The sequence below is a fragment of the Alexandromys fortis genome, unplaced genomic scaffold (assembly GCF_014885135.2).
Source record: "Alexandromys fortis isolate MF-2015 unplaced genomic scaffold, M_Fortis_MF-2015_v1.1 scaffold_219, whole genome shotgun sequence".
Lineage (NCBI taxonomy): Eukaryota > Metazoa > Chordata > Mammalia > Rodentia > Cricetidae > Alexandromys > Alexandromys fortis.
This window is the reverse complement of record NW_026068092.1, coordinates 975,675-997,079: the sequence shown is the minus strand read 5'-3', so window position 1 is coordinate 997,079 and position 21,405 is coordinate 975,675. Positions and strand designations below refer to the sequence as shown.

At 49.6% G+C, this 21,405-nt stretch overlaps 2 protein-coding genes and 1 long non-coding RNA gene across 3 annotated transcripts in view; 1 reads left to right on the top strand and 2 right to left on the bottom strand.

Annotated features, from left to right (window-relative positions):
• Positions 1 to 7,262: 7,262 nt before the first annotated feature.
• On the bottom strand, positions 7,263 to 8,856 carry LOC126488982 (uncharacterized). Its single transcript, XR_007588836.1, has 2 exons — positions 8,714 to 8,856; positions 7,263 to 7,382 (listed from the first exon to the last, which is right to left on the bottom strand). It is a non-coding gene; the product is annotated as an uncharacterized lncRNA (long non-coding RNA).
• Positions 8,825 to 15,258, top strand: LOC126488981 (protein DGCR6). The gene is made up of 5 exons (XM_050122901.1): positions 8,825 to 9,022; positions 9,400 to 9,560; positions 13,562 to 13,662; positions 14,100 to 14,240; positions 14,814 to 15,258. Exons 1-5 carry the CDS (start codon positions 8,913 to 8,915, stop codon positions 14,895 to 14,897), a joined length of 597 nt encoding a protein of 198 aa, XP_049978858.1. The 5' UTR covers positions 8,825 to 8,912; the 3' UTR covers positions 14,898 to 15,258.
• Positions 15,259 to 15,763: 505 nt separating this feature from the next.
• The window catches only part of Prodh (proline dehydrogenase 1), an 18,214-nt gene continuing 12,572 nt past the window's right edge, over positions 15,764 to 21,405 (bottom strand). Inside the window, exons 10-14 of the mRNA XM_050122900.1 lie at positions 20,893 to 21,039; positions 19,695 to 19,870; positions 17,376 to 17,474; positions 16,371 to 16,459; positions 15,764 to 16,280 (exon numbers count right to left, since the gene is read on the bottom strand). Coding sequence (XP_049978857.1) covers positions 16,093 to 16,280; positions 16,371 to 16,459; positions 17,376 to 17,474; positions 19,695 to 19,870; positions 20,893 to 21,039 — 699 coding nt within the window. The 3' untranslated portion in view covers positions 15,764 to 16,092. The remainder of the gene's footprint in view (positions 16,281 to 16,370; positions 16,460 to 17,375; positions 17,475 to 19,694; positions 19,871 to 20,892; positions 21,040 to 21,405) is intronic.

Sequence of the window (21,405 nt, the reverse complement as noted above, 5' to 3'; positions counted from 1 at the left end):
AAATAAAGTTAAATAAACCATAAAAAATATTTTTTAAAAAAGAATTAGTTAATGAGAAGCCTGAGCTAATGGGCCAATCAGTTTATAACTAATGTAGACCTCTGTGTGATTAATTGGGATTTAACAGCTGCAGGTCCAGGTGGGACAGAAACTTCTGTCAATAAATGGTGCCCAACATGTGGACAACTGCATCTACATAAAGCCTGAGAGAGCTTGGGAAGTAATTCTAGACATAAAATAATAGAGTTAAGTATGAAATAATAGAGTTAAGTATGGCTTATTGATAGCAGCACTTTCTTCGGTGGGACAGAAAACCTCAGACAACAGCTTGGATACCCAGAACCCATATGAAGGCCAGGCAGGCTGGTGCCACCTGCAGTTGCAACACATGGGATACAGGCACAGAATCCTCAGCACAAGCTGGCGGGCAGACTAGCTGGACTCTGAGGTCTGCACTGGGGAAGAGAACAAGATGGAAAAGCAACAAAGAAAGACACCAACGTTGGGCCTACACACACGCGTGTGCACGCACGTGCTTGCTCACCACACAGTTTTTAGAGTATCAATATACATCAGGAACAGAAGTCTCAATATTTAGAGAGCCATATTGTCTCCCCCATCACAACTTTTACATAAACTGCCCCAGGAACACACACATAGATGCCAAAGTGAGGGCTGAAACTGACCAAATGAACCACAAATTTTCACTTAGACTTTCCCTGGAAATTGCAGGCTTCACAGCCTGAAGGCTGACCTGGAGTGTGTCAGGAGCCCAGATGACAAGGAGGGGTCTTGAGACTTTCTACTTACTCTCAGAATCCCCTTTATAGCCTTTCTCAAAAAGATTTATTTTTAATTATATGCTTGTGTCTGTGCACATGAGAGCAGGTGCCCAAAGAGCCAGAAAAAGTGCCCTATCTCCCTAGAGCTGGACTTACAGGTGACTGTGAGCACCCAGGTTTGGTGGCCAAATCCTCTGCAGGTGCAGCACCTATCTTAGCCACTGAGCCATCTCTCCAGCCCTGGGTTTGTGTGTGGTCTATTTTGTGTTCCATTAGCAGAGCCGCAAGTGCTCACTTTTGGTTAGTGTTGGGGAATATTACTTGTCCTGTGTGAAGTTGTGTCACTATGATTGGCTTAATAAAAATCTAAGTAGCCGATAGTAGACAGGAAGTATAGGCAGGACTTCTGGACAGAGGGAGCATAGGGAAGAAGAGATGGAGAGTCGCCTGCTGGATGCAGGGGGAGCAGAATGGCCAGGGCAGAGCAAAGGTAGCTGAGCCAGGTAAAAGAAGGTAGATTTCAAAATCTGGGTTAATTTAAGTTGTAAGCACTAGTTGGGAACAAGCCTAAGCTAAGGGCAAACTTTCATAGTTAATAAGACTCCGTATCTTTGTGTCTGTGTGTGTGAGCTGACAGCCTAAAGAAAAATCTGGCTACAGGTTGGTTTGCGTGTTTTAGTCTTTATACTTCTAACCTGTGTCTAAGATGGAAGTGAGTTTTTTACAGAAAATGTATACTTGGCTTCTTTAAAAAAGAAAAAAAGTCATTTAGACAACCTATGTCATTTTCCTGGGTAGCTTAGCCCATGCGTGTGAGGGCGCTGCTATGGGGAGGGCTTGTGGTCACAGTTCGCTAAGACCTTGGGTCTGAGAGCTTTCGTTCCCCTTTCCTTTTTATTAGTTTCCATTTTGTTGAGGCTCAGGTAATACAGCGCTGTCCCAGAGTCCCTGATGAAAGGACAAAGGTCCAGTCTGGGGCTGAAGCCAGGGCCTCGAAGAACTCAAGGTTGTGGTTTTTGGGGATCCAACTCTGCCCTGGGCTGTGGTCATCAGTCCCATGGCAGCTGTGACTGATTGCCCTGTATTCTCTTGTTAACATTGTCTGACTTAGCTCTCCGCTGACCTTGGCCATATTCCGGTAACTAGTACAGAAGATGCTGTTCTTCTTAACAAACTTGTTTGGCGTAAGTCATCAGCTCATGCAAAGCCTGCTGCTCCTAGCTTTTGCTTTGCCTTCTTTATTCTCAGATCTTCCCCGGACACTGTGCCATTTGGGACCCTTACTCCTGCAGGTTCAGGTCACTCTTTTTGTTGTTACTCTTTATCCTTCAGGTTTGGTAGGAGCAAGCTTCAATTCCCTTCTCATTTCCTTTCTTGCATATTTTGTGGATGGTTTCTGCTTTAATGTGCTATTTTATCAATTCTTGGCAAGCTTCAAACCATGTATTCTGATCATGTTGGTCCTCTTATCCTCCAAAATCTAGCCCTATAGAGGATTATACAAAACATCCTAAAGCTATGTTAATTGCTTTTAGAGAGATGGGAACTTCATTTTTTTTCTAGACAGGGTTTCTCTGTAGCTTTGGAGCCTGTCCTGGAACTAGCTCTTGTAGACCAGGTTGGCCTTGAACTCACAGAGATCTGCCTGCCTCTGCCTCCTGAATGCTGGGATTAAGGCGCACACCACCGCCCGGCCCTATTACATATTTAATAAATAAAAATCACGATTGTGGTGAACTCACAAATAAAAGCATGACACAGTTAGATGAAGATAGCCATTCACACACTTACCCCATCTCAAGCCCTGTACAGAACAACTCTTCAGAGCGGTGGTTCTCAGCCTTCCCGACGCTGTGATTCTTTAATACTGTTCCTCACGTTGTACTGACCCCAGCCATAAAACCACTTCCGATGCTACTTCATAGCTGTAATTTTGCCACTGCTATGACTCGTAATGTAAACATCTGATATGCAGGATATCGGATATGTGACCCCTGTGAAAGGGTCATTCCACCCTGACAGGGGTCCCCACCCACAGGCTGAGAACTCCTGTTCTATACACTTAGAATGGCCGTTCTGGAGCTAGAAAGCTTTGTTAAGGATTTTACACTTCCACCGTCAATTACATTTTTATGCTGTTATCTACCACAACAAAAGAAGAGGAAAGATGGCAGAGTTGAAACTGGAAAGCAATGCTCTTCTGTCCTCTTAACGACTCGTGAGACCTTGCTTGCTCCTTCGGACATTGTCACCCACACATCCACACCTACATGGCGGGGTGGGGTCCACGTATGAGGGACAATGAGCAGAGCTTTGACATGAAACTCTTCTCCTGAGGGTCAGAAAGATGCTCTTCCAGAGGACCCAAGTTTAGTCTCTAGCACCTACTTCAGGTGGCACCCTAGTTTTAGGGGATCCAACACCTTCTTCCTTAGACACCAACACACACACACTAAAAAAGGAAAAAGAAAGAAAGAAAATACGTCCTTAAAATTTTTAAAGCCAGGCATGGTGGCACACACCTTTAATCCCAGCATTTGGGAGGCAAAGGCAGGTAGATCTCTGTGAGTTCAAGGCCAGACTGGGCTATTGAATGAGTTCCAGCACAGCCAGAGCTATACAGTGAGACCAAGTCTCAAAAACCAAACAAACACAAAACCAACATTACTCCTTTACTTCTCCACCTCCACTACTGTAAATACTTATGAAAAAGTGAAAACCAGTTAAGAACATAAATGCCCAAAGGCTTCCCATCCCTCCCACTCTGTGGAGAGCTCGCCTTCACATCTCATCAGGCTGGAGTTGCGTGTCCTCTTTAATAAAGACCAAAACTTGAAGAACTCTAACATTTCTATTTCTTGACTGGGCGTGGTGGTGCGCACCTTTAATCCAGCACTTGGTAATCCAGCAGAGGCAGGTGGATCTCTGTGAATTCAAAGATAATAGTCTTGTCTATATAGAAAGGTACAGAACAGCCAGGGCTAACCAGAGAGCCCTGACTCAACATTTTTCTTTTTAAATTATTTATTTAATTTTTTTAGATTATGATTTAATTACATCATTTTCTCCTTCTCTTTCCTGCTCTCTGCCATGAGGATACTAGACTAAACTTCCAAAACTGTAAGCAAAGCCCCAATTAAGTGCTCTCTTTGATAAGAGCTGCCTTGGTCGTGGTGTCTTTTCGCAGACCAGAACAGTGACTGTAGTAGGCCATAGGCAGGTGCTCCACCACTGAGGTGTATCCCCAACTGGTAACAATTTCACTTCAGCCTCATAGTAGCGAATAATTTTGCTGCATCTTAGCAGGAGTGTTCCCTCTTACAGCACTTTAAATATATCAACCCATACCTTCCAGATTCCAAGCTGCCCACTCAGACACTTCTGGAGGCTGTCTAGTCCAGGTGAGGAACTGTGCTCTGGCTTTCAAAATTATCTCCATGCCCACTGCTGCTAAAGTGCACCGAAACATGCCCCACTTGCACTATCAGCCACTGGAAACCATTCTCAGAGACCATGGGACTCTGTGACTCACACACACACACACACACACACACACACACAACCTCACCTGGTAGCCAGCATTTAAAACAATTGTCAATGAACAAAATGCTACATGCTCAATGCCCGAGAAAGTCTTTGTCAGAGATGATAACATGCTCCGTTGTTCCTGCACCGTGCTGTTAAATCATATCCCCAAAGTATGTATTTTATGTGCACCACGCGTAGCTAAGTACAGTGTTCCTCTGAGATAACTGGCACCTGAGTCACCTCAGTCTAATGGTGCTCACTGTGAGAAGCCTTGTAAACATGGCACTGCCAGAAGCCAGCACTCCGCTCGGGCAGTAAGGACTGCCGTACTCACACCACCTTCTGTGGAGCTGGTCTCATGGAAAAAGCGCAACACCGAGTCTTTCACAAATCTGTCCCCTAATAAATGCAAAGATGAGACCTGTGTGGATAGACGGTATCAGATGAACAATGCTAAGCATGATGATTCACGGAGATGATGTGAGGCTCCCTCAGGAATGTGGCTTGTGTGTCAAACACAACATTAAAACATAGAAAATCTGGGCGTGGTGTGCACATCTTTAATCCTAGCGCTCAGGGGCAGAAGTCTGAGGATCTCTGTGAGTTTGAGGCCCTCTTAGTCTACAGAACAAGTCCCAGGACAGCCAAGAGTATACACAGAGAGACCCTCTCTCAAAATAAATAAATAATCATAGAAGAACACAGCACTGGATGCCCATCTTTGTAAACACAATGCTTCACTCCCAATCACTCATGCGCCTGCCTACTTAAACACAGACTAAAGATATATATTAGTGATCAACACCCTGCACACACCATATACTGCTGAACACAATGGTCCACATTCAGTAGTTCAGGAAACCTGATGTTGTCAGTCTAGAGACTAGTCATATGGACACAACCTAGGAACACAGCATTGCTTGTATCTTCACCCTCTTTGGTTGCCGCATGATATTTGGGGATAGACAGCGATCGAATGTGCCTTTGTCTCCTCCTTGCCATTAGCAGTTGCCCCGCTTTTCACAGTGTCATAATGCACCTGCCCTGAGGTCGTGTGACTGCATCCTCTCCTATTTGCTGTGTGATACATATGTGACAATACGACGCACGTATACATGAATAAGGTGTATGTCCCCTCTTTCGGTCATTGCAGGGCTTAGTATTTTCCATAGTGACATGATGCAGCCGAGTTTCATGGTCTTGTTATATGACATCCTCAGCAACACTGTGACATAGTATGAATCAAGAACTGGCTCCTCTTTGGGTTATTAGATAAACGTTAGATATTAGATGTATTATGCAGTGACACAAAGGGACAAAAAATGTGTGTCCCCTGCTGCTGTCATATACTTTATATGGAATAGTGTAAACCAATCTGTACCATGTGATGTGTGACTGATAACCTCTGTCCTCTCAACTGATACATCCCATCTATACACATGTAATGTAACTCAGGTCCGCATCCCAGCTCATCTCGTACATGATACTTTATGTAATGTACTCAGACTCAGAGCTGATATGCTTATTCTTCGTCCCTATGAGGACAGATGGCAGCCCTGGCACATCATGTCACAACATCACAGATGATGTCACATCACTCGAACAACAGACTGTGGCTCACTGTCTGCATGCCATCTCTAGACCGCCATGTTAAGCAACAAGGTGAAAAACTGTAACTCCAGCCTCCATTCCTGACCATCTTAAGGGACCATCTATGTGCAGTGGCCTGATGCGATGCAGCATGGTGCTCTGTTCTCCTCTGGGCCACCGTGTGACGTCACAATGTACTATGACTCAGTCTCCATTCCTTCTCATATGACATATAATATGACTTAGTGGTAAGATGTGTGGAGGTATATATCTTCCATTAGATGTCCTATGATATCACAGATGACATGGTGGTGTGGTGAAACCAGTCTTCATCCTTCTTGGCTGTCATAGGCTGTAATATGCTACCTAGGGAAGCAATGTGACCCAGCTTTCAGCTTTTGGGGACATCATAAGATAGACAGTAATATTGTGTCTCAGGCATGTGTCCCTTTGGGCTCAGTTTGTGTCTTAATCAGTGTGCTAAAGAGACACTTAAGAATTTCTCACACTCCAATATCCAGAGATGAGCATGTGAACATTTAATGGCTTTTTTAGAGCCATGGTCTCATGGATCTCAGGCCAGCCTGGAATTCACTACATAGCCAGAGCTGACCCTGAGCTTCTGACTGTGCCTCCAGCTCCTGAGTCCTGAGATGACAGATGTGCACCACCATGCCTGGTTTATGTGGTACTGCAGATAGAATCCCAGGGCGTTGTGTATGGTAGGCAAACACTCTACCAACTGAGCTATATCCCTGCATTGGCTGGTTTCGTGTGTCAACTCGATACAAGCTAGAGTCATTATAAGGGAAGGACAAGGAGCCTTAGTTGAGGAAAGGCCTCCACGAGATGCAGCTGTAATTTTCTCAATTAGTGATCAATGGGGGAGTGCCCAGTCCATGGTGGATGATTCCACCCCTGGGCTGGTGGTCCTGGGTTCTATAAGAAAGAAGGCTAAGCAAGTCAGGGGGAAGCAAATTAGAAAGCAGCTCCTTTCCATGATCTCTGCATGAGATCCTGCCTCCAGGATCCTACCCTGTTTGAGCTCCTGTCCTGACTTCCTTCAGTGGTGACAGCAATGTGGAAGTGTAAGCCTAATAAACCCTTTCCTTCACAACTTGGTTTTGGGTCATGGTGCTTTGTTGCAGCAATAGAAACCCCAACTAAGACAATCCCCAGCTACAGATCATGACTGTTAAGTGTATGACTTAAATGATTCCTCATAATTTGGCATCATAATTTGATATACTGTCAACCTTAAATTACAGCTACTTTAGAGTATACTTATCCCTACAAATTACTTCTTCATGTACAGGTGTCTTAATGACTTTCCTATTGTCGTGAAGACACCATGACCAAGGCAACTTATAGAAGGGTTTATTGAAGTCTTAGTTTCAGAAGATGAGTCCATAACCATCATGGTGGGGAGTGTGGCATCAGACAGGTGGGCATGGCCCTGGGGCAGTAGCTGGTAACTTACATCTTGATCCATAAGCATGAGGTAGTGATGGGGGGGGGGGAGAGAGAGAGAGAGAGGAGAAAATAGGGTGTGGGTTTTGAAAGTGCAAATCCAGCCCCCAGTAACACACCTTTTCCTACAAGACCACACCTCCTAATCTTTCCCAAATAGTTCTACCAACTAAGGACCAAGTATTCAAATATATGAGCCTATGGGTTCATTCTCATTCAAACCACTACAAGGTTTCTAAATTGTAATTTTTTAAATTATTTAGGCTGAGCAGTGGTGGCGCTCACCTTTAATCCCAGCACTTGGGAGGCAGAGGCAGGCAGATCTCTGAGAGTTCGGGCCAGCCTGGTCTTACAGACGTAGTGCCAGGACAGACGCCAAAGCTATAAAGAGAAACCATTCACTGGCTTTTACCTCTACCTCAGTCCGAAATGGTGGTCCTGCCTCCAGGAATCTCGAAATGAGACTGAGAGCTGTATCCTCCCATTTTATAATCCTCTCTAGGGCTCGGATTAAAGGCATGCACCGCCCGGTTTATATGGCAATTAGTGTGGCTATTGGGATTAAAGGTGTGTGTGTCCATTACCTGGTCTGTAAGGCCGTGGGGCTGTTTTATTCTCAGATCTTCAAAGCAAGCTTTATTTATTAAAACTCAATTGAAATACCACAACCTTGCTTTAGAAACATATCATTTCTCTTATTTGTGCTACAAGCTAAATTAAGAATTTTGAACTGCCAGGGGCTAGGGAGATGGCTCAGTGGATAAAGGACCTGCTGAGCAAGCGTGTAAGTTAAACTTCCCAACACCCCTTTCTCTTCCATTCTCCAGTTGCAGGCTCTTGCTGGGGTTTACAGTTGTCCATGGGGGTGGGATATCTTTTAGGCTCTAATAAAACTGTCCTGTGCTTCCATTTGAGTCCATTCTTTTTTTTTTTTTTTTTTTTGGTTTTTCGAGACAGGGTTTCTCTGTGGTTTTGGAGCCTGTCCTGGAACTAGCTCTTGTAGACCAGGCTGGTCTCGAACTCACAGAGATCCGCCTGCCTCTGCCTCCCGAGTGCTGGGATTAAAGGCGTGCGCCACCACCGCCCGGCCCTTGAGTCCATTCTTAAATTATTTTATGAATGAGGCTATGAACCCCAAAGGGAAGCTGGATTTCCCCTGTATTGTTCTCCTGCAGTGCCCACGGTGGAGGACAACCCGCTGGCCAGCGCCCACCTCAGCGGCCTGAGTCCGCGCACACTCCGTGCTCTCCGGATCCGCTTTCTTAAAACATCAGGATGCAGAGGCCAGGGCGAACATCTCCAAAATCTGGAACTCAGCGAGCCCCAGCCCAACCCCAACTCACCCCCAAACAAAGAGCGTCTAGGAGTCCCAGGAGGGGAGGGGCGAGTCTTATTGTGCGTGACGCAGGAATCTGAGAGCCCACGCTGACTGGAGGGGCGGGGCGCATGCGTCATCCGCGCCGGAGTTTGACGTAAGAGGGCGGGGCGCGCCGGGGAGCCAGAAGAAGCAGTTTCGGGGGACGGCGGGTGGCCGGCCGTGCTATGGACCGCTACGCGGCCGCCGGGGATGAGGCGGCCGACCGGGCCCGGCAGCAGGAGCGGCACTACCAGCTGCTGTCAGCGCTGCAGAGCCTGGTCAAGGAGCTGCCCAGGTGAGCGGGGGCTGGGCCGGGGGCGGGGACCCGAGGACTGGACCCGGGGTCGGTACCGGGGCGGGGGCGGGACGGAGGTCGCGGTTGGGGTACCGAGGCGAGGGCTGGGGCGAGAGGCCGGGAGCGAGGGCCGCGGCGGGAGACCGGGGCACCGAGCCGGAGGCGGGGGCTGGAACTGGGGACCGAGCCGGGGACGGGGGCTGGGATGGGGGACCGAGCCGGAGGCGGGGGCTGGAACTGGGGACCGAGCCGGGGACGGGGGCTGGAACGGGGGACCGAGCCGGGGGCGGGGGCGGGGGCTGGGACGGGAGCCGGGAACGAGGCGGGGCAGGGGGGACCGGGGTCGCGACCGCGCTCACCCAGAGTTCTGCCTGCAGCTCCTTTCAGCAGCGCCTGTCCTACACAACGCTCAGCGACTTGGCTCTGGCGCTGCTCGACGGCACCGTGTTCGAGATCGTGCAGGGGCTTCTGGAGATCCAGCATCTCACCGAGAAGAGCCTGTACAACCAGCGACTGCGGCTGCAGAACGAACACCGAGGTGCCCGAGGGGGGAAAGGGAGGGGGTGGCGACGGAACTTTCCCAGGGCAGCTCTGGGCGCCGGAGTCTCGGGTGGGCAGTCAGGCATGCAGAGCCTGGGCTGGCTCTTTTGGCCTGCTACTTAGGAACTTCTTAACTTATTTGCGTTCCCTAGGTCCCCTCAGACAGGATGACCTCGCTGACTGTAGGTCTATTGACAGCTCTGTCGTACTGGTTAGATAATGCGTTATTCAGAGCACCTTTCCATTTGAATCTCAGGTTTGATAGGTCTCTGGTGTCCGCATAGAAAGCCCTTCCTAGCTGGGTGGTGGTGGCGCACGCCTTTAATCCCAGCAATCGGGAGGCAGAGGCAAACAGATCTCTGTGAGTTCGAAGCCAGCCTGGTCTACAAGAGCTAGTTCCAGGAAAGGCTCCAAAGCTACAGAAAAACCCTGTCTCGAAAAACCAAAAAAAAAGAAACCCCTTCCTATAAATTTTGCTAGGCTGCGCCCGTTGTACCATTAGGGCTTCCTTTCTTTTTCCTCGCTCCAAGCTTGACTCGGGTCACACATTTTAGGAAAGTTGAAAGCATAGTGTGACGATGTCTCTGTGATCTCCACTGATACTTCACTATAGATCTTTGGGCTTTGTAAATTGCTTTGGATTTTGTTACTGAGGACTGAACCCACGGCCTCTCACATGCTAAGCAAGTTCTCTAGATTAAGTTAAATCTACATGCAAACATTCCCTGCCTTTCTGGGATAGCCTGTGCTGCCAGACAGAACTTCCCCATTAGACATGTGTGTTGGATTTTTTAAAACCTTTTCCAATTCCTACAGAGATGATTAGGTGGTTTTTCTGTTAGTACAGTGAGTGATAATGATTTCTAAATGCCTGACATGCACTGCATTCTGGGAATGCATCCTGTATGGTTATGATGTATTTTTCTTTTATGTATGTTGTTGTTTAATTGTGTGTGTGTTTATGTGTAGTGTTCATGGGGGTGTGTACACATATATGTGTGCACTTGTTGCCCATGCTTGTGGAGGCCAGAGGTAGGTATGATATCCTAGGTAGGATTACTATTGCTGTGATGAAACACTGTGACCAAAAGCAACTTGAGGAAAGGATTTATTTGTCTTATACCTCAACATAACTGTTTATCACTGAAGGAAGTCAGGACAGGAGCTCAAACAGGGCAGAATCCTGGAGGCAGGAACTGATGTAGAGGCCATGGAGGGTTGCTGCTTACTGACTTGCTCCCTGTGGCTTGTTCAGTCTGCTTTCTTACAGAATCCAGGACCAGTAGGTTCTGGTGGCAACAGAGGTGGCACCGCCCTCAATGAACTTGGCCCTCCCTCAATCAATCACTAATTAAGAACTGCCATACAAGCTGGGCAGTGGTGGTACACACCTTTAATTCCAGCACTAGGGAGGGAGGCAGAGTCAGGCAGATCTCTGTGAGTTCAAGACCAGCCTGGTATACAAGAGCTAGTTCCAGGACAGGATCCAAAGTTACAGAGAAACCCTGTACCCTGTCTCTAAAATTAAATAAATAATAAAAAAAATGTTTTACAGGTTTACCTACAGCCCGATCCTACACACACACACACACACACACACACACACACACACAGATATTTCTCTGTGTAGCCCGATCTTGGAGACATTTTCTTAACCAAGGCTTTTTCTCTCTAATGACTTTAGCTTATGTCAAGTTGATATAAAACTAGCCAGCACAGCACTGAATGTCTTTTCTGTTTCTCTCCCCCTCTTTTTTTTTTTTGGGTTTTTTTTTTTTTTTTTTTTTTTTTTTTTTTTTTTTTGGTTTTTTGAGACAGGGTTTTTCTGTGGCTTTGGAGCCTGTCCTGGAACTAGCTCTGTAGACCAGGCTGGTCTCGAACTCACAGAGATCCGCCTGCCTCTGCCTCCCGAGTGCTGGGATTAAAGGCATGCACCACCATCGCCCGGCTTCTCCACCTCATTTTTGAGACACCAAATGTGGAGCTCACTGATTAGAGTATGTGGCTGGCCAATGAGCTGTAGGGATCAGCCTCTCACAGAGCATGCTACTGCGCCCAGCTTCTGACTTCACTCACTGAGTCATCTCTCATCCTTGTCTGTTGAATTTGATTCATGAAAATCTTAGGAGTTTTGTCTTTATTCCTGACAGACAACAACCTTGTAATTTTCTTATTTTATGGGTATGAAGGTCATGCTGGCCTCAGAATATATTGAGAAGTCTCTTCAGTTTTCCAAGAGTTTTATTTGGTCACCCAATGCTGGAGTGGCTGTGCCTTTAAAATGTTTTGATAGATAGGTGTATCCGTTCACAAGTCTAAAGTGCATGACTCTTCATTCTCTTCTCTTCCTTTTTGGTGTTCTGAGACGGTGTAGTCTGGAACTGGCAGTCTTCCTGCCTCAGCCTCTCCAGTGCTGGGATTCCACGTCTGGGCCAGGCCCTGCTTTGCTCATTGTTTTCAGTGTTCTAGTTGCCGTGTGTGACAGGAGGAGGCTTCGCCAGGCTGCTCCTCTTATATCCATTATTCTTCCTGCATTCACTCTTCGACCTGATCTAGAATTGGTCTTTATTCTACAGAGCCCTTTTATTTGATTTGTTTTCAGAAGACTTGGACCAGGCTCTGGTGCACCTGGCACTGCAATCCTCTGCTGCCTTTAGCCAGATCCAGAAGGTGCTGACTGGGATGGGCCACCTTGCTTTCCTTGGTCATTACCATTTTGAGGTCCCTCCTGAGCAGGTAGCTAGAGTGGAATCTGGAAATTGACCTGGGACTTTTTTTGTTTTGTATTTTTTCTTTTGGTTTTTTGAGACTGGGTTGTTTTTTTTTTTTTGGTAGCTTTGAAGCTGGTCCTGGGACTGGCTCTTTAGAGCAGGCTGACCTTGAACTCACAGAGATCCACCTGAGCACTAGGTGTGTGTCACCGCCACCCCACATAAGATAACTTCTTTTTCCTTCGAGACAGGGTTTCTCTGTGTAGCCCTGGCTGTTCTGGAACTAGCTCTGTAGACCAGGCTGGCCTAAGACTCACAGAGATCCTCCTCTCAAGTGCTGGGATTAAGGGTGTTTGCCACCACGGGAGCAGCTGGGCTGAACAGACTGAAGGAGATGGTGTATTGGTGCATATACCCATTGCCCCAAGCCTTGTCTCCTTATGTTCATTGCAACCAGATAATTAGGCAACCTTTCTTTCCCCTTGTGTTGATGGGGTTATGTTGAGGTGGCCTTCATTTTCAAGCAGTGATACATGGTGTTATTGAGGTACATACAAAATGCTGAGAACTAGGCACTGCAGGCGCTATTGGAGTCAAGGGAACCTCAGGAACCTTCCTGAATAGAGCTGTCCTGTGACCCTCTTCTCGGAATAAGAGTGTTAGCTTTTGAGTTTTTTCAGAGCCAACCAGCCAGCCACACTCCTATTTTATGCAGACTGGTGTGATTGTAATTCCTTACCGTCCCATGCTCCCATCAGAGCAGGTAGTTTGTACGCGTCCATATTTGTGCCAGTTTATCAGGAACCCGGCACTTTGCTTGCTGGTAGTGGGTAAAGCAGTAGACTTCCCAGTGCAGGACCCTGTTGGTGCACAGGATGGGCCTGCGCACATCCTTCACTCCTCTGGCTGCTGAGCAGGGCTGCTCTGCTTTCCTGTAGGGCGGGACCAAGTTTGGTTTGACACAGCTGCACTGCTTACAGAGCCTCTTCCTCCTCTTCTGGGCTTTTGGCTCTGTAAAACTTCAGTAGGTGTCCTACAGTGACATCTTATTGAAGACGTCCAAGATAGCACACCTGAGTCCAGCAGCCACCTGCCACAGGCACCTGTCTGCCTCCTGTCCCTGCCCTGGGTGTATACTGTGCTCTGAGATCATTGCCATACCTGCCATACCTGCAGGCCTCTCAGCACTCTAGAGGTGAAGGGCTTCTCAGATGAGGCCTCTAACCCAGCTTTGGGCTGCCTCTCTTCCCAGCACCTACCCCTGCTGACAGCTCTTCTTCCCTCCTAGTGCTCAGGCAGGCCCTGAGGCAGAAGCATCTGGAAGCCCAGCAGACCTGCCGGCCCCACAACTTGCCAGTGCTCCAGGCAGCCCAGCAGCGTGAGCTGGAGGTAGGAACTGGGACAGGATAGCTGAGCCGGGCTATCTCAGTGGAGGGGCTGAGGGTAGTTTATAAGCTGAGCTCATGGCTTGTTGGAGGTATGATGGGGTCTACTTCATGACTTTTCTCCATGGGGACTAAGGTGTGCTCTAGCTGAGAGGAGAGTCAACCTGTCTGTCACTCCCCTGTTCCTCCATTTAAGCGTCTCTGGCCTGAGCCTGCATGAGGCAGTCAGAGTCAGGGTGATAAAGTGGAATGGTGGGATGGCAAAAGCAGTCAGGAAGAGGCCTGTATTACCATGGAGACCCACAGGAAGCCAACAAGGCATGGGTAGCCTTATGGAGCCCCTCTGCTGAGCCACAGCAGGAGGAAGTAGCAGACAGGGATGTTTGAGGCATCCTTGGGCAGAAGCCCGAGCAGGAGCCACCCTTACTCAAGTCATTGCAGGCCATGGAGCATCGAATCCGGGAGGAGCAGCAGACAATGGACCGTAAGATTGTCCTGGAACTGGACCGGAAGGTTGCCGACCAGCAGAGCACACTGGAGAAGGCAGGAGTAGCTGGTTTCTACGTGACCACGAATCCTCAGGTCAGCACCTAAGCTAACCCTGTCACAGCCATCACCCCTGAAGGTGCTGTTCTGTCTGGAATTTGGTTTTTATTTGTTTTGGTCTCCTTTTCTTTAGGTGGAAGGTAGTGTATTGCTTGTTTTATTTTTATTTATTTACTTATTTTTGGAGACAGGGTCTGCTACACTGCTCACTCTGGCCTTGAACTTGAGGTCCTCGTGCCGTGGCTTCTAATTAGAGCACAGGGATTACAGACATGTCAATACATCGAGTCCCTGGAGTCCTAGTGAAGCTTAGCATTAGTGGTGGGCAGAGGCGAGGTGGAAGACCCTGGAAAGGGCATGGAGGGAATGTCCGCCTGTCCAGCCTTGCAGGCGCCTACCCACCTCCTGCATGCTAACCCCCTCCAACCACTCTAAAGAAGCCAATTAGAGACTGCTGGCCCTGGCCCAGATTCTCCCTCTGCCTTGCCCTAGCCAGCTTCCCCTTAGCCTTACTACCTAGCATCTTCTAGGCCCTTGTATGTCTTAGACCAAGACAGAAGGGCATAAGCCATCGGACTGGCTCTTACAGGACCTCTTTTTACATTTCAGGAGCTGACGCTGCAGATGAACCTATTGGAACTCATCAGGAAGCTGCAGCAGAGGGGCTGCCAAGTAGGAAAGGCAGCCCTGTGACCAAGTGAGGGGCGAGGGTCCCTGCTGTCCTTCATTGCCTAGAATGGCTGGCGGATGCCTAGTGACCGCTTTGTTACTGGTGCCGGAACGCTTCAGGGAGCAACTGGCTGCCCAGCTGCCACCAGGTGTGATCTTTGCTAGGAGACGCTGATGAGACAGAGACTGCACCTGCTGCCATCCTCCGTTCAGGTGTGGGAAGGGGTCCAAGCAGCAGGAATGGCATCGTGTGAAGGCTCCATGACTGAGGGTTGAGTGGGACTGTCGGTTCTAGCACCTTCCCTTTGGGTATACCCACATTCCCTCCAGGCTTGGTTTTGCCTTGTTCTGGTGTGGCCTAGAAAAATAAAAACCCCAGCACATGGTTTGTGTCCATGCTAGCTAGGATCCTTTCCTAGTGGCTCTGGCCATGGTGGAGCCAGCAAAGTGGCAGCCGCCATATGGCAGTGGCTTTCTGGGATACCCACCCAAGCCCTTATGCCTTTCATTGTCATTTTTGCCTAACCAGGTCACCCCAGTTAAGGCACAAGAACTCACCTCCAAACTGCTGTGTGAAACTAGAGAGTTTAGCAGGGGACGGGGGACCTGCCAGAGCCAGCTAGGGCTTGACTTACTGGAGTGAGGGGCACAGAGGGGCAGGAAGAGTTGGAGGGAGCTGGGCCTCGGCATCTGTGTGCTGCCTGCACTCATCCACACCCATGGGTCGGGATATGGAATGCCAGCGGCTGGGTGTCACTGCAGCCAGGCAGCCGTGGCCCCAGTGTCTGGATTGGAATGGCCTCTGGCAACCCCAGGTAATGTTCCATCTAGGCCAGTCCCTGTGCTGCTCAGAGCTGACTTCATGTTCAGGCACTAAGAAAGGTGATGGCTCTCAGTTACAGCGTGATTTATTGACTAAACAGGCTTCTGTCCCTGGTAGAAGGTAGTTCTAGACTGGAGCTCTGTAGCCTGCAGAGGTGATCAGTTGCCGCTAGTTAGTGGAGGAGCTCTCAGGCTCTGGCTAATCCCATACCTTAGTGTCTGCTCCTGGAGGTGCAGGAAGTCCCAGAGGGTAGTCCCCACCTCAGTACCTCAAAGACTTGGACATTAAAAGACGAACCCTATCTGGGTATGTTAGGCTAAGGAACCCAAGCCCACCCAAAGCTGTGCCTTGCCTAAGGTAACAGGTTGAGTGGAGTAGGTGTGAGGGTGGGAGTGACTAGGCCGGGTGGTGGAAGAGGTTGCTGGTGCGCAGCCGCCTGAGGAGCTCCTGCCATATCAGCTGCCTCTCTCGCTGAGCACCCTTCATGATGCTGCTGTTCTCCAGGGCTCGGCGGGACAGGTAGGGCAGCACCTCCATCACAGGACCATAGGGTACGTACTTGTACACAGGAAATCCTGCCTGGCCTGCACATACACACACACAGCCATGAGTGCCCATGCACAACACAGTGTGCCTCCTGCGTCCCTGCACACGCCCAGGACAACCCAGCTCACCTAGTGGGAAGCTAATTTGATCACACATCCCCAGCAACTGTCCGAAGCACACCTGGCCATCATCAGGATGCAGGCCCAACTCCTCCATCCTGTGAAGGGGGGGCAGGCTGGTAAGGACCCAAACCAGGACACAGGCACGCTGATGCATCTCTGAGCCCCTCTTTCTCCCTTCACCTACATTCTAGCCAGTCTCTGTGGGGTGGGGCAGGGGTGTGAGCTCTGCTCTAGCTACCTAGGTCTTCCTAGTACAACTTCCCTGCCCACAGGGAAGGCCCGGGCAACAGACTTGCTTTTCCCAGTCCAGTGCCTCTGCCACCCTCCACCTGCAGTGGAGTGCCCTGTGGAGTGGAGTGCAGTGGAGTGCCCTGTGGCACTCTGAGCCTTGCTCCAGTGACTGATACCCAGCCCTGCCTCATTGTCCCTTGCTGGCTGCACAGCTGTTGTTTTGGTCTGAATGGAAAGTGAGATGTATATGCTACAGCTATCATGTTGAAGGCTCAAAAAAAAAAAAATTGAGATGACTTCATTTTTAACATGGCTACTAGAAAATTTACAGATATAATTGTGGATTACATTGCATTTCATGTATGTATGCTTAGTGTTCATGTATGTACATCCATGTGGCCAGAGGACCATTGGACATTTTTCCTCAGTAGCCATCCGCTGGTTTTTGAGTCTCATCATCCCAAGGCCTAACAGTTGGGCTAATCCTCCCGTGTCTGCCTCCCTAGTGCTGGGGTTGCAAGTTCTTAGCCCCAAACCCAGCTCTCTTGCATGGGGTCTGTGAATCAAACTACAGTCCTCATGCTTGCATGTCAAGCACTTGGAAGTCACTTCCCTGGCCTACTTCACTTGAGTGGAAGGCGAGGCTGTGCCTGCTCATTCCATGTTACCACCCCCAAACACTCAGCAGCACCTAACAGATCCCATGCGTTCCCTCAGCCCTGCGTCACCTGCCACCCACAAGCCATCGAGAAACCTCCAAGTCAGACTGGCAGAACCTACCTGCAGAGGGTGAAGCGCACTGTGTCCTCATTGTGGGAAGCCACCATCACCTTTGCCTTGGGGCTGTGCTTCAGCTTCTCGAGAACATAGTTAAGGCACCTGGGACAAGGACAGTCCTATCTAAGCTTGGCTCCGGCCAACCACCACCTTAACCCCTCTTGGCTCTGCAGAGGAAAAGTGGTTTTGCAGGACCCAGAGTCACCCAGCAAGCTGGCTTCTCTGAGGTGGCCACAGTTGGAGCAGGACCAGGGCCAGAGTCTCAGAAAGGAGGGCAGCATCTGGCTTCCCTAGCTGGTGTATGTGAAACATTCCTGCCTGGAATTCAGAAGATAAGGACATTTACCCTAGGAACTCACTGCACCAGTGCAGGAAACCCAAACAGTGACAGATTCGCAGGTCCCTCCCACGGTTAAAAAAGCAGTAAGCAACTCCGAGAAGCTGCCTGCAAGCTGTTCAGGGAGCCCCAGGGATGCAGCTTCCATTGAGTTGGGACGGGCTTTTCACTGATGCCACTGCCTTTGAGTCACCCACCCCTAACCCTGTAAGTAACGCCAATATAAATAAATCCTTTGGTTGACCAAACTCGATTTGGATGGCGTCAATCCATCATCGTTGGTGTCCTAGCTGGGTGAACAGACATTTGTTCACATCTCCCCAGCAGTAGTGCTCTGTGTAAAGGGAGGGCCTACAGCATCCCACCAGACCTAGCAGGGCCTGTCTGAACCTCTGGCTTTGCTTCTGGGCAGAAGCCCTCTAGCAGACTCCTGGCTCTTCAGGAAATAAAAGGAAGCGGAGGCCTCAGGTAGCGTGGGTATCCCTGAGCACCAGTCTCAGTGGTATCGTCGCCAAGGGCACTGCCCGCCTGGACAGCACATATGCTCTTTGACCCCATACGTCAGTTTCTAGGAACATGCCCCAGCTGTGTCCTGTGACTACACGTGTGTACAGCAGAGGGGGGTAGGATGTACAGTGAGTCCGTTACGATATCCAGGAGAGGCCATGGAGTCTGAACACAACGCCCTTGGGTGTCCTGTCCTGGTTACTGTGTTGACATAGGGGACAGAGTGCGCAGTGTAAACATTGGCATATGGCACTGCCTGGATGTGCATCAGACTCTTGAGATGGAACAGGAAGGAGCGGGAGCCTAAGGAGACAGCATCAGGTTTGCAATAGGCAAGCACAGCCTGGGGGGGGGGGGGGACGGTGACGCTGGACTGCATGCACTGGTAATATAGGTTATGTAGGTAAGCTGTCAGTGCTGTTTGAACCCACTGAGATGCTGGCTGTAGACGTGGGGTTATCCCCACACTCCAGACCAGAGCATATTTTGTTCTGAAGTCCTCTAACCACCCCCCCTCCTTATGTAAGGCTAGCCCCTTGGTTCTGTCACCATGAGAGGGAAGAGCAGTGGCTAAGGGTGTTAAAAATAGGATGTCCTTAGCAGCTAGAAGTTAAAAATCCAAAAGAAGTTGACAATGTTTATCTCGTCATAGAAAACGTTTCCAGTGGGAAAGGTGAAAAGCTGGTCCTGCAGAGAGAGCGGCTGTGTGTTTGCCCCCACTTTGCTGTACCTTTTGTTTGCTCTCTTGATTGGGCTACTCCAGCTGTCTCTGCTTGTCATTGTGAGCCCAGGATTTGGTGATGTTTACTCTCTGCTGCCTCTCTCCAGTTATTCTTTTACTTTTGCTTGCTCTATGCTTAGTAAACTCATCCAAAACTGAAAGCATGGCTACCATAGATCATCCTCCATAGCGCACAGAACAACTGCACACCACACAGAGTCCCAGCGATCAACAGCAGAAAGAACAGGTGTGCCACTGTCGCTGATCGCCACCTGATCAGCTGCTGGAAAGTAGACAGCTGAGCCAGCCACATGGGGCAAGCCAGGCACCTGGGTGAATCTCTCTCTCTTCCCTTCTCTCATCTCAAGCATCCCTGGCTGATCTCAAACTCGCTTTGAGGCCAAGGATGACTTTCAACTACTGCCCTTCCTGCCTTCTCCTCCCGAGTTCTGAGGTTAAAGGTGTCCACAAATCATGCCTGATTTTTGTGGTGCTGGGGTTCAAACCCAGGGCTTCAGGCATGTTAGGCAAGCACTCTACCACATGAGCTGTGAAGTTGTCCTAAGTGTCAGCAGACGCCAACTGGGGGCATAGAGGCCAGTGCTTATCCGTATTCAAGAGAGGAAAGATTTGGTGGTTTGGAAGAATATGACAGTAGCAGAAATAGCACCTTTGCCCTCGGAAACTGGCTCTGCCTGAATGTCGTCACACTCAGGGCCAAGGTTCTCTTGCAAGAAAGCACAGAAAGCCCTCTCACCTGTGGTACATGACATTGGTGGCCTCATATGTAGGGTTAATGGGATCCTCATAGCCAATCTCCATAGCCCTGGCACGCTCTTGGGCCATGTATGCGCCACGTACCAGCTTGGCCCCAAAACACCAGCCTTCACGGTGAGCCAGTTCCATATCCATGGTCACGTTGTCATAGGCCTCCTGCAAGGCCAAGCTCAAAAGTCACAGGGAGCCACTCTGGTGGCAGCACTAGGACAGCCTACTTCCTCTGTATCTCAGGTTAAAGTGCCCAGGCCAGCCAGTGGCTGCCGGGGAGGCGTGCCACTCAAAAGGATCTGTGAGACAGATGTGGATGAAGCTGAGCCTCCAACTTCCACCCCCAAGGAAAGGTGACAGAGGCCATCTATAGTCTCCTCTCTGTAGCCTGAGATGGCCCTCTGGGTGTCAACCCAGATGTCTGGAGTTACTGTGTATTTCAGAGTCAGGTTGGCCAGTTAGGAGCAAACTGCCACCTGTCTGGGACTGCTCCCATACACACCATGTCTTTGGGTGCCCAGCAACTTATTACCCACCTTGGGCTGAGGGGTTGGGCTTGGGGTTTTTCTGGGCTCCCAGGTCTGCTTCTTTAACCCTGTCAAATCTTCCAGGAGAGTATAGTGATTTTTTTTTTTTCAGATTCAAGAGGGCCCTGTGCTAATAATAGAAGAGTCAGCTATGACTCTTCAGAGGAGCCTGGCACACTCTGAAAGAGCTCCTTGCATTTTGTGTTATGACTGTGGGAAGATGATTTGTGGAGCACCACGGTGCACATGTGGAAGTCAGGGTAAACTTAGAGAAGAAACTGTCTCTCTCCGTTCACCATGGGATCTGGGGATCAAACTCAGGTTGGCAGGCTTGCAGAGCAAGTGTGTCCACAGAGTCATCTCGCCAGACCACATACACTCTTGGATCCTGGACAGGGTTCAGGCAGCCTTGTTCCCCCTTTGTACCTGGCACCAGCCCAACCTCTCCTGCAAGCCCAAATGTGGCCACTGGGCAGGGCCTGTTTCCTACATAGTTGACCCCGGTCTAGGGTTAGTAGCCTGCCCATTCCTTTATCTGTGCTGCTCTGGCCTCTGCACAAAGCAGGGCCAGATATTGCATGGCTCCACAGAAAGGCATATCCCTGCAGGGTGGTGGGGCACACTGCCTTGAGAGCGTTGGCAGGAGGTGAATGACTGTACCTTGAGGTAGCACTGGAATGTGTTGAAGATGAGTGGATGATCCACATTGAACCTGCGCTGCATCTCCAGGGTCAGGCGGCTGATGGCCGGCTGGAAGTAGCTCTGCTCAGCATCTATCATCAGCCGCACGCCTGCCTCTCTGGCTTTCTGAGTGGTGCATAGGGGAGAATCTGTGGTTCATGGTTGATGATGCCCTCCCTCTGCTCAGGTGCTAGGGCCCCTAATGCTCTGTACCCCCCAACACAGGTAGGGCTGCTCACACCTTGGCCAGCACATCCATCCTCCCACCACAACACACACTCACATACATACACACACACAGATCTGCTCCATACACACACACACACACACACACACACACACACACACACACACGATCTGCTCATACCTTAGCCAGCATGTCCATCCTCCCCCAACACACACACACACACACAGCTGCTCACACCTTGGCCAGCACGTCCATCCTCCCCACCACACATACACACACACACACACACACACACACACACACAC